Here is a 12298-nt window from a genome sequence, read left to right on the forward strand (position 1 = left end):
TATTCTGTGTATTACATAATAACATTATGTGTATTACATGTTTACCTTCTGTGTATTCAGTAAATGGTAAACCATAAACTCTAACACTAAACCATAAATGGTAAACCCTAAACCATAACACAGAGTAATATTCTGTGTATTGTTGACTTACACTCTGTGTATTCAATAATATATCTCTATACATAGTCCTAAGTGCTAAACCCTAAACCCTAAACCCTAAATGCTAAACTCTGGCTTCTAACTCTGAACATGTTATAGATTGTAGTTCATATTCTGTGTATTCGTCAGTACTGTTCTGTGTATTACATTGTATCACTTTGTGTATTACAGAGTGCAATATAAGAGATAACATCAAATGGTTTCTGTTGTTGTGGTAAATAATTCTGTGCATCCTGTGGTAACATTCTGTGTATTACTTGTAATAGTTCTGTGTATAAAAAGTACAACTGCAGATCTCGAAAAAAAAAAACTAACAAACAAAAACCTACTCACAAATCAACCTATATCATTGAATGCATACAAACATTAACACATACTCTGATTGTCTTCTTGATTTGCATTTGAACTAAAATGACAAAAAAGTTAACCGCCATACCTTGGTTGCACCAGATACCCATTCCCATCAATATTAGAAATTGCATATTCAACTTGGGACTGCCCAACCGATTTTGTTTTAGATGCAGCTATATGAGCAAGCTGCTTTCGACCCCTTGTTTTCTTGTATTTCTTTTCAATCGATCACACTACTCACCCTTTTATTACGTAACGCTTTCAACTGCCTGTTTGATGGATCCTTTATAACACCACTTGAGGATTCGACCTCACAATCTTCACCTTCGAAGAAAATAGGGCCATACTCAGCTTCAACTCTTCTCTTGGTATCTAACACTGCTTGCTCACAAATTTTCCGTGCTTCACTGTTTTCTTGGCAATAAACAACCAACTTCTGAAATTTCCTAGTGATCTTTAAAGTCTAAACAGAAGAGGGAACATTAAAGCACTGAGATGGGGAGGGGGGGGGTAATACTAGCATTCTCGACTTCCAAAACTTTTTTAGTCCATCTCTTCATAATATATTTCTTGTGAACTTCAGACACACAATGAACGTTTAAAATGCGTAAACAGTGACAACATAGGATCCCGATTTCAGTGAACAACTTGCGATTACAACAAATATCTAACTCTCTAATGTTAAAAATCACTTCATGCCTAATAATATCAACCTACGGCCTCCAAACGTGATACTTATACACACCACCTTCAAATAGCACACACTCTTGATAGCATGATGCCCCTTTCAACAACTGCTCTTCAAACAAGTAATATATCTCAATGGTATAAATATCTCTGGCATGTGAAAGAATTTTAATGTGATCCATAGTCATTGTAAGTACACCTTGGGAACACCAGACATCTTCCCCATTCTCTCTACTCCTCCACTCTGAAACAACACCAACAAAGGAGGTATATATAGAAATCACATAGTCCAGCAGTCTTGGATAACCTTCTAGAAATATAGTGATTTGTGGTTTCACTCCTTTGTGAAGATAAAATACCACTAAAAAATTAATCTTTGTTAAATGCAGGGCATCATTTTTCTCTACATTGATACAGCTTTTCAATCCAATTATTAGTATGACATTTGTATGTTGTGACCATCCTGAAATACCATAACATATATATTAACTAGACCTATTCATATGCTATAATGCATACACAGAATCTCATATATAAATACACAGGATCATCCAACCGAATACACAGAATATAAAGGAGTATTATCAGATATGAAGTTATGGAAATGAAAGCACAGAATCAATAGAATAAACATACTCTAACACTGAAATACACAGAACATATCAACAGAATACACATAATCTATGTGAGTATTGCCAACTCTGTATACTAAGGTAAGGAATTGGGAAAAGTATAATACACAGAATACTATAACTAAATAAACATAAATACCATCACAAATACACAGAATGTTTAACGGAAGCATACATTGTCCAATAAAGCTCAAACTCTACCTCTGTATCGGTATGTTTCAACAAACAATTGAATATGTCTAGAAAATCTTTTTGATTTCTTAATCCCTTGATGTGCTTCTTTGAATTCTCACAAATATGTCACATACATAGGCGATGTCTTGAGCTTGGAAAAACATGGGAAATAGCAGCAGCACATTGATCGGTCATTATGCTTTGGGGACTTTTCCCATTCATAGATCTTAAAAATGACCTAAACAACCATACGAGCGACTCAATCCTCTCGTTCAGCAAAAAACCACATCCAAACATGACGTTCATACAATGATGATTCATACCAACAAATGGACCACAAATCATATCATATTTGTTAGTACGATACGTTGTATCGTGAACTAACAAATCTCCAAAGAATTCATAGTCTAGCATCATTTTCCCATCTCTCCAAAAAAAAACTGCACAACCTTGACTCATCATCCACTTCAAAATCAAAGAAAAAATCATTTTCACTTGACTGCCTTTGTCTAAATATTTCAATTAATGTGTTTGAATCGGTTCCATCCAATTTGTTCAATACATCAGTGCACAACAAGTGGTGACCCCCTGATTGTGTTTTAAGAAACCTTAAACCATCCGCCACAGAAACAGCGCTCTTCTTCGAATCCTTTAGATAGGAAAGATGATTTGTAGACACTGATCTATGTGACCGTAGAAGATAACTCTTGGTCAGTGGAACAAACTCATGATTATGAAGCTTCTCGTGCTTTGTCATAGTTCGCATCCCATTCCCATCTAAATCAAATTGAACAAATGCACAACAACCTGTCCGTACATCAACTTTTGAATAACATCCCTTTCTTAAATCCTTTTTAAAGCCAGACTTTGAACAATTAAACTCCTTCGTCTTCAATGTTTTTGTACCAGCACTATATCTTTGCTTACCCCTCCTCACACTAAAACTTAGCCTGAAAGCATAATCATTATAAACCTCATATGCTTCATCAATAGAACTCACTGACAACCCTAACAAATCCTGATTAGCTGTAAAAACACAATGTTTAAGTACCCCTACCATGAATACACAGAGTGTATACAAGAAATACACAGAATATGGAAAAACCAAAATACAAAAACACATCACCATGTGTTTACAGTACAACTAACATGAATACACAAAATCTATTCTTAAAATATACAGACTGGCTTCAAAGAATACACAGAATATTCACACAAACACACAGAATCATCCTCCCTAACATTCGGTACACAAAACACAACACACCCTCTATTTTACATACCACTAAAATGAATACACAGAAACCTGGCCTGAAATACACACAATTCCTTCAAAGAATACACATAATATCCACACAAATACACAAAACTCACCTCTACCCTTCCAATCGCATAGTTGTATCATACACAATCCTAAAACTAGTATCATATAATCCAAACACACGAATATTACATACGAATTCAATTATTTTAATAAACACAAACAAAATCAGAAAATCAAGCATAAAAAACTTGGATTATGATCGTCTGAATTAGCCAATCCAACCGGAGCATTGAACTCTTCCGTCGCAACCACCTCCTGCTGCGCATTGACGTCTTGCATATCCTAATGTCTGAGAATCCAATAGCTACGACTGTATATTTCTTAGTTGTGAGTTGAGATAGCGAAGAAGAAAATCGCCATAACCGCCAATCTGAACAATTCACTGTTTTTTTTTTAATTGGAAGTTAACGGCGAAAACGAAAACGTGATTTCCAAAAAAACGGCCAGTTAGTTTACAATGCTCAATACGGCGCCGTTTAGTTTCGTGGTGCACGATATAAATTGCCATTTTGTACGACTCAATTAGCCTAATAGGCCTAGTTAGTTTGGTCTCCATCACTCACGACCCTCCCTGCATGTGGCCCATTAGCCCGTTCATTGTCTTTCTTACAGGCAACCCAATTGCCTGGTTGGTTTTGGCTCTATCACTTGCCCCCTTCTGTACATGCAACAAAACGCCCATCTCTCGCCTCCCTTGCATGCCGCCCAATTAGCTTGGGCTCTATTACTCATTGTTGTCCCTACATGCAGCCAAACTAGTTTGTTTGCTCTTCTTTTGTTTTATGCTCCTTGTTTAATCTAACCCTCCATAATGCCTTTGTTTTTCTTTTTTTTTTTGGTTTTTTTTTTTTAGGACTTAGGATCTCATAAATCGACTTATTCCCTTCTTGGGCTAACATAGACACTAGGCATGATCCCTTGAGGGGGCGGTGGTTAGCTCCTTAGCAACCAGTAAGCCATACCAAACCAACTAGACCACTTAGCAATGCAACATACACCAATGCCAAATAAGTAGAAATGTCTTGTTGAAGACAATGATGTTTGGAGGGGACAAGAACTCCCCATCCCGCCTACAACCCATGTGTCTTTATTACTTACGCAACCTACCTATGGCCTACGGTGGTTTGGCCAAAGTCCCAAAGGGAACCACCAAAGTCCCAAAGGGATGCTGAATTAGTTGGATGGTCGACCAAACTAACCAACCAGTTGGCCAAAGGGGCGAAGCCTACAGTTCTTGGTACGCTACTTGCACAAATCTCGATGATTAAGGTCCTATTTGATAAATAATCAGCCTATCAGTCAATTTTAACTTATTTGATCACTATTAGTTGTTTGGTTAATAAGCTTTTTGTAACTCTAAAATACTAAAATTCAAAAGGCTACTCAAAGCAGCCTTTTCAATTAGCTTAGCTTTTCGAGAAAAAAAAATTATACCAAACAACTATTAGCTAACAGCTAATCTATCAAACAACTTTTTACAATCAACTAATGTTATTAACAAATCATACATTCTACCCAAACAGCCATTTACCAGTCTGAACCTCAATATGTTAGTGTCTGTGGCGGAGGTTAGTTGCCCTGTTTGGTAAATAATCATCCCTGGGCAACTAACCTCCGCCACAAATACTAACATATTGAGGTTCAGACTGTATAACTCATGATTGTAGTGTATAACTCATGATTGTAGTGTATAACTCATGATTGTAGGCTACAGTTATCATCAATCTAATTGTAGTCTTAAACACGAACTATCTGCATATCTTCCTCCAAACCACATTTGGCACGTCACATATCTTTGTCAAAATTATGCTCTATTAAGTGAAATCTCATTTAAATGTTGGGTTTTTTCATAAGTTGCAACTAACTCAGACAACATACTACTAAGTTTACATTCTTTACAACTCCCATAAAATTAACCAATTCACAGATTTCAACCAATGCTTGGTTATATACTACTAGGTATATAATCAAGCATTTGTTTGTATAAGCCCTCTAGCATGTTTAAAGCGCACAAAAATGAATGATACAGCTGGTAACACCAGAAAACATCATAGACAAGGCTATACAATTTATATAAAATATACAAAGATGCACAATTGTTTCTTTTAAAAAAAAAAATCTAAACAATATAATTAGATTAGCCTACAAGTGTATAGGGACACTTGTATGTGCCGATTGTCCAAAAAGCGACTCAACATCTTGACCCCCTACGGTATGGTTATGGTATTGATGTGTAAAAGTTTCATAAATAAAGAACCCTTCTTCACAATGGGGTATCAATTATCATTTGTCCTTACAGTTTCTTGTATAGTTTGAAGATAACCGGGATTGTGACTGAAAGAAGTCAAATGGCGTGGCTTGTCCAAAAGAACGTCTTGTTGCGTTTGGAGAGTCTGCGAGAAGGGGCTCGTGCACGGGGCTTCTGATTTTGGACTGAGAAATTGATAAAGGAACCATATCTTTCTCCATGGATCTAGACTGAGGCTCTACGTGTCCCAAGGACATGATTGGCCCTCCCAAACGCTCAGCCTGCTGCAGTATATTGATTTTACTTGATGTGTATGTGTATCTGAAGTACTTCAGGGCTAGTATTGGACCCATTCCAGCTGCAACTATAAGCTGAAATTGCGGGGCACAACAAATTAGCTGAGAAACACAAAACTCTTTGCCAATGGACCAAACATCATTAATATAGTGCATAATAGCAGAGAATCTCTTTGCAAAATGTTAAGGCAAAAAGACTTGCAATCTTATATTGCCATACTAATGTATAAACACAATTATCTTTGGATTTCTATTCTGACAAAGAAGAGTTCAGTAATAAAATCTGGTTTTTGTGGGTGCACAATCCCTCTATTGACATATTGAAATATGGATTGGTTTTTTGGAGGATAAAATATTAATTTGCTATATCCGGTATGATCATTCTCTCAACTTTGGATCAATCAAATGAAAAGCTAAATTTCCAAATCCAAATTTAATAACATTATTTTCAAGCTGTACATGTCATGTTTACCACAAAGTAGAACCAGTATGCATGTTGTCAAAGTAAAACCAATCCAAGAGTAAAGATTAAAGCATTCAGCCATTCATAGCTCATAAGAAACTATTATATTTAGCAGTGCAAGAACAAAAACTTTCAACTTGATTAAGTAATATGCTGTTGAAATGTGATGTCCAGAGTCAAGAGAGACCTTAGAATGAATAAATGGAAGATGATACTTACAAAGATGGTGATCCAGTAAGATTGCTGTCTCCAGAGCCGGAACATGATTGTGTACATCCCAGATGATGGTAAGGCACTTAGAACCGAGTTGATAATATAAAATGCAATGAGGTTTCCCCATATGGCAATATGTTGCAATACTGTGAAGGAACTGTATATATCAAGAAGGTAAGTTTCCGAAATTCAGCCAACTTAAGCTACTTTGTCGGCAAACAAATGTGTTCAGAAATCAATAGTGGCTTGGGTGAGTTTTTTTTTTCTTACACTGGAGGTACAAGAGAATTAATTTATCATAATAATCATATATCATAGCAGTCAGTCCACTCCAAAAATAAATACCTTTCCTTATCTAATCAAACTCAATGAGAAGTGTTTAATGAGCTAAATTGATGATGAATTGAAGATGTTCGTTTCCAGTTAAAGGATCATGGATAATTGTTTTCTTTGGAGGGCCAACTGTCCAAGAAATAATGAGTGGAATATGTAGCAACTTACTTGGTCTCGATTGCAACAACAAATGCCTGCAACCAAATACATCCAGAAAGTGCCACCATCGACATCTCCTCCATCTCACTCTTCTCAAAGGCATAAGAGTGTATGGTAATGACAAAGACAACAATTGCCTGCAAAAGATCTCCAAATAAGTCTGTTAACAATTCTCCACCATACTTTTTATAATTCAGTATAATATACCTTGACTGTTTGATATAACTACATTGCATAACCCCACTTAACTTAGGTATATGAAGATCATAATTTTTATTTATCAAAATATTAGATCTTGTTACACTAAAAATAAATGTTGGTTGGATCTGTTTTTTTAATTTGGTACATTAAGGTTTACGAAGTGGGTAGGTTATCCCATTGCAAAACCAGCGTGATGCCATCACCTACCAGCAAGAGAATCCTAGCAGCAATAGTCACTAAATTCTTTTAGATGATAAGTTTGAATTGTACCAACTGAGCTAATCCTCTTTGGCAGGATATTACTCGAAAGAAATGAATTTAATAATTGTTGAAGCAAAGATACACCAACAAGCCATGCAAGCAGCTTCCAGCCTCCCACACAATATGCAAGACTAAAAAAAAGTTTATACTACGTTGAGTTGGATAGTACTTGACCTTCAACATTGATAAACCAACTAAACTAGGACTTCATTAGAAAGGTTCCCTGTCCTTCAGAGGGCTGGCATTAAAGTGGACGAAAAGGGATTGATTCATAAATTTTCAACTGGGGCAACCTTACAAGATAGCTGAAAAACAATGCATATTCACCATATTTTTCAAATTCCTTATGACATAATTGGTGGTTCTGGACTTCTGGTGGTGAAACCGGAAAATCTACTGTAAGCTAGAAGAGAGAAGAGAAAAGAAGAAATAGAGGAAGAGGAAGAGAGTGTGATCAGAAAAGAAATGGCAAAACTTAAATTCATTACATGACACTGCTCCAAGAAGACATGAACATTACAACACTGTGAATGGAAAATAGTTTGGTTGTTTAGACAGAAATATGAAAAGCCCATTTAACTTTACATTCTGAATTACAGAGAACCCGAGAAGTTAGAAAGTAATAAAACTTACATGAAAGAGAGATCGACCAAACCATCCAGCAAATGTGCTAGGGTTGAGAAGCCTGATTTAAGATCATATTTTAATTGTAAATCATGCTAAGGACCAATCCACAGGACAATAACAAAATTAATATAGAAGAAAATCACTCAAAGTTTAAAATTTCACACCTTCCAGCTTGGCAGTAGAACAGTATTTGAGGATGCTGCATTACAGTTCTTTCACTGAGATCTTTGTCAAGAACACTGACTAGAACTGGAACACTTGTGTAGAACACATTATAAGCCATCAAACTGACAGAATTGAAAAGGCTAGTTCCAGAGACACCTGAAATGAATGAGAAACTGGAAGATTGTAAGGTTAGCAAATTTAATGTCATGAGCCCCAATTCAAACAATGCAACATGAAAGAAAACAAAAGAAATGAACTTACAAGATTTGAATGAAACAAATCAGAAGGGATTTGTAGAAGGAATACTGGGAAAGAAATGCAGTCCGGTTATAAGAGTACCGTCCATGGATGAGTATTAGTCGTTTCAGAAACCGAAATTCTGCATGTCAAGAATAATATCAAAACAGAGTCAGGTGGCAGGATTTTTGCTAAACAGGAACTTGTTCAAGAAGATATTTGCCAGTTACCACCAGCAGTCAAACAACTTATTTCAGAAGATATTTACCGGTCACTTAACTACATACCATTTTCAAGTCACTTCAGATATGTCGGTACAGTTTACGAACTGCTAAATCTAGAAAAATGTCAACTCTACATCTTATTAGAAGTCCAAAACCTCATTGGTTCATGAAGTTACCATCCCTGTGAGTCAGAGAACTAGAAAGACCATTCCCAGACAATTCTTTTTATAACAATATAAATCCAACAAGTCATCAATGAAAATTATCATTCTATTGGTAGAATTATTTAGTTTTCAACAGGCGTAGGAGAATAAAGGTTTTTATATTACAAATCACTCTAATTGTCAGATATAATTAATTTAAAAACAACCTCCTAGTAGCATAAAGAGAACTATTGAACAATAGAAACCCTAGTCCTATTCCTAGTAGTAGACTTGGTTTCCTATAGCCCAATGTTTGTATAAATATAGGATCACTATATTGTTCACACACAAACAATTTATTGCCATCTGTTATTATAATATATTCTCTCTATTCTCACCTTTCAATCACTCAATTTCAACAATAACATAGAATAATATCACATTGTAAATTCCTTTTCCATTGAAACAGACTTGAACAATTCATAACAAACTTCTGGGTGAGGGTCTGGGGGAACCAGAACTTGAATGAATAAAACAGAGATCTCACTTGCAATACTATAGTCAGCTGCCCTAGCAGCCTGTAGTCCTTCTCTCCCACTTATGCCAACACCAATATCAGCTTGTTGGATCATCCTCACATCATTTCCACCATCCCCTATTGCCAGTGTTCTATACTCACAAGATTTTAGTAGTTCCACAAGCTGGAAAAAAAGAATGAAATATAATTCAGGCCCATTTATCAGAAAACCAGATGTTTATATTAAATAAAGTTTAAGGAAAGCAAGGCAGATAACACAGCTGGTGAATATATAGTTCTATCAGAAAAGCAGAACTAATATCTAGCCAGAAAAACAGATAAGGAGCAAGCCCTCCTATAGGGTTCACTGGTGAGCTGGTGAATTTTGGTTTACAAGGTTTTAAAAATAGAAAGTTTTATGTACATTTGTTTAGAGACAATACGTCCGAGTAAAGAGCCAGGTGACTTTAAAATAATTTGCACGCAACAAAAACAACATAATAATAAAAAAGGGTCCAAGGCTCCAAGCTCCTGACATGTTTAAATTTAAAAATGATTTTTAGTGATGTTTTATTCGAGAAAATTATACCCTATGAAGCCAAAAAAGGAAATATGACCACTTCCAACAAAAATGTGTACAATGGCACAGAATTACTTATTGTACAAGGTATAGCCTTCCAATTGCTTTGGGTTATGGAAAAATCAAGCATTTCTGATTCAACTACAGCTTCAGAGCATGTGACTTTCAGAACTAGGTAAATGACATTATGAAGCATATGTCCTTTTTGTAGTTTTAAAGGCTAAATTTAGTCTGTAATAAAGTATAATAATTCTCTGCAATGAATCATTTCATCATTAAAACAACAGTACAAAGTCATCAGTGTTAAATGCTTGAGTTATGGTATAGGGGCTCCAAATACAAACCATGGATCTTCATAGTTCCATCCTAAATTCCTAATACACACACACACACACATACACATTATATATAGAGTTTGCATCTCCTCTACTTATCAAAATGATTAATTGGAATTTTTGTTCACTTCTCCACACAATAGTAATATAATGCAATAAATAAATTATAAAATTATTCAAGCCAACAAGAATACCTGAGCTTTTTGAGATGGAGTAACACGGCAACATATAGCTGTCTTTGAGAGTATGGCAAGTTCTGTGAAAGCTTTTCGGTGATGCTTAAGGGCAATTTCAAGAGCCCAACCATCAATGACAAATGCTACATCCTACCATAGTGAAATGTTAGTCATCCATTGTCAGGGGTATGGCTGTTGAACAGCCTTCTATAATAACTGCAAACAACTTTAAAAAATAAAAATTAAAAGTGTATTTAAAAAAACTCTTTAATTAGGACAAGGAAACTAATTTTAGCTACTTTGCGGAAAAGGCTTACAGTTGGAAGAATCTCGAATCCCATAAGACATTGTCAAAATTCATGATCAAGAGTGATAATTTGCAAAGAGTTCAATTGTAGGGCATGCCATCAAATTCTTAGTAGCAGCTAAATCTTACTTTTGCGATCAACTTGAATATGTCCCACCAAGAATGCACAGAAAGTCAGATTTATTCTCTTGGTCAAAATCAACACAGAAAGTCCTTCAAGCTTTACCTAACTTTTCATGGCATCCAGATCAGTAGACAGTCCACAAGGGATTTAGCACATAACTAGCTCCATTTGCTATGCCTATATAATTTTGTACTTTTATTTTTTAAAATTATTTTTAAGGACTTCTAAAATCTAACAGATACAGACTGGTAACAGCAAAGATGGAAGAAGCAACAATTGAAAGGTGATTGGTTTAAGCTTGATATGGTCAATGTTGGAAAGAAAGAAGTAGGTATTTCTTAAGGGATTCGCATCAAATACGTAAGAAAAAAAGCTTAATAAATTTATAATGTTACAGGATTCTTACATTAAGGAAGTGTTTAAGGCTTAATTAGCCATTTCAATTGAGCAACCATTCTTTTAAAGTACAGAATCTGTAAATTATCATTAGAAAGCACTACTGGAGTTTTTCACAAAGTCAATTATGTGTGGATTCTTCAACTTTATAGTCAAGTCAAGCATATAGATAAAGTTAATATATGAGCAGTAAACATCAGAAATTGTTGTTAGACTTTTGAATATACAATTCTCAAAAATGACTTAAAACGTCATTGCAATAACCCAAGAAAATAAGCTACGGTGTACTACATAAGAGAAACATACCCTGGGCTCGGAGTTTGTTATTCTCACTGTCAGCAGTACTCTCTCTAGGCTTTTACACACTTCATCCTCAGTTTTTCCATTAATCGGTAGAAGTTGGCCTCTAGGTTCTGCAAATACGCAAACCAGGTCAAAAAAAGAAATGATCACACACGCAGGAAAAAACATGTCAGGCATACATTAACTGGCTAATGAAGAAATTAGACATAGGAGTCTCCAGTACTAACATCTGTTGTCTACTCTTACATAGTAATGTGATTAAACGATCTACTGATGATTGTAAACAGAAAATGCCAAAAACAAAGAGCCAAATAAATAATACTCCCTCTATCCTATAATTTTGTTCCTTTTCCTTTTGGTAGAAACTAGAAAGTTTTAGGAAATCAATTTTTTATTAGTGTTGAATAATAGGACCATCTAGAGGTAACACCACTGGTGCTGGACTGGTGGTACTCGTTGTGGCTACTGACCTCGGTGTTATTATTGCCATAAGTTAGGACATACCAAGGATCGCTGCTACAAGTTGCATGGCAGACCGCTTTTTCAATACGGTGCAAGCTACTGGATCTGAGATTCAGGATTCTAGTTCAACCTCATTAGTGTTGACCCTAGACGAATATGAGTATCTTAAGATTAAGGCTTGCAGACCTACTTCTACAGCAA

The 12298-nt window shown here is 35.5% G+C and overlaps 1 protein-coding gene across 4 annotated transcripts in view; it reads right to left on the bottom strand.

The window, feature by feature from the left end:
- Window positions 1-5351: 5351 nt before the first annotated feature.
- LOC116018877 (phospholipid-transporting ATPase 2) overlaps window positions 5352-12298 on the bottom strand; it is a 32671-nt gene continuing 25724 nt past the window's right edge. For 2 of the 4 annotated variants that reach the window (XM_031258896.1, XM_031258898.1), the window contains 10 exons: window positions 11639-11745; window positions 10942-11038; window positions 10524-10648; window positions 9445-9598; window positions 8555-8672; window positions 8293-8466; window positions 8135-8186; window positions 7049-7176; window positions 6554-6704; window positions 5352-5946 (listed from right to left, as the gene is read on the bottom strand). In XM_031258896.1, the coding sequence (XP_031114756.1) occupies window positions 5611-5946; window positions 6554-6704; window positions 7049-7176; window positions 8135-8186; window positions 8293-8466; window positions 8555-8672; window positions 9445-9598; window positions 10524-10648; window positions 10942-11038; window positions 11639-11745 (1442 nt within the window). In that variant the 3' untranslated portion in view covers window positions 5352-5610. Of the gene's footprint in view, window positions 5947-6553; window positions 6705-7048; window positions 7177-8134; window positions 8187-8292; window positions 8467-8554; window positions 8673-9444; window positions 9599-10523; window positions 10656-10941; window positions 11039-11638; window positions 11746-12298 lie in introns of those variants that run through there. The other 2 variants (XM_031258897.1, XM_031258899.1) reach the window with 2 other exon arrangements.

This window comes from Ipomoea triloba, chromosome 5 (genome assembly GCF_003576645.1).
Source record: "Ipomoea triloba cultivar NCNSP0323 chromosome 5, ASM357664v1".
NCBI classification, from domain to species: Eukaryota; Viridiplantae; Streptophyta; class Magnoliopsida; order Solanales; family Convolvulaceae; genus Ipomoea; species Ipomoea triloba.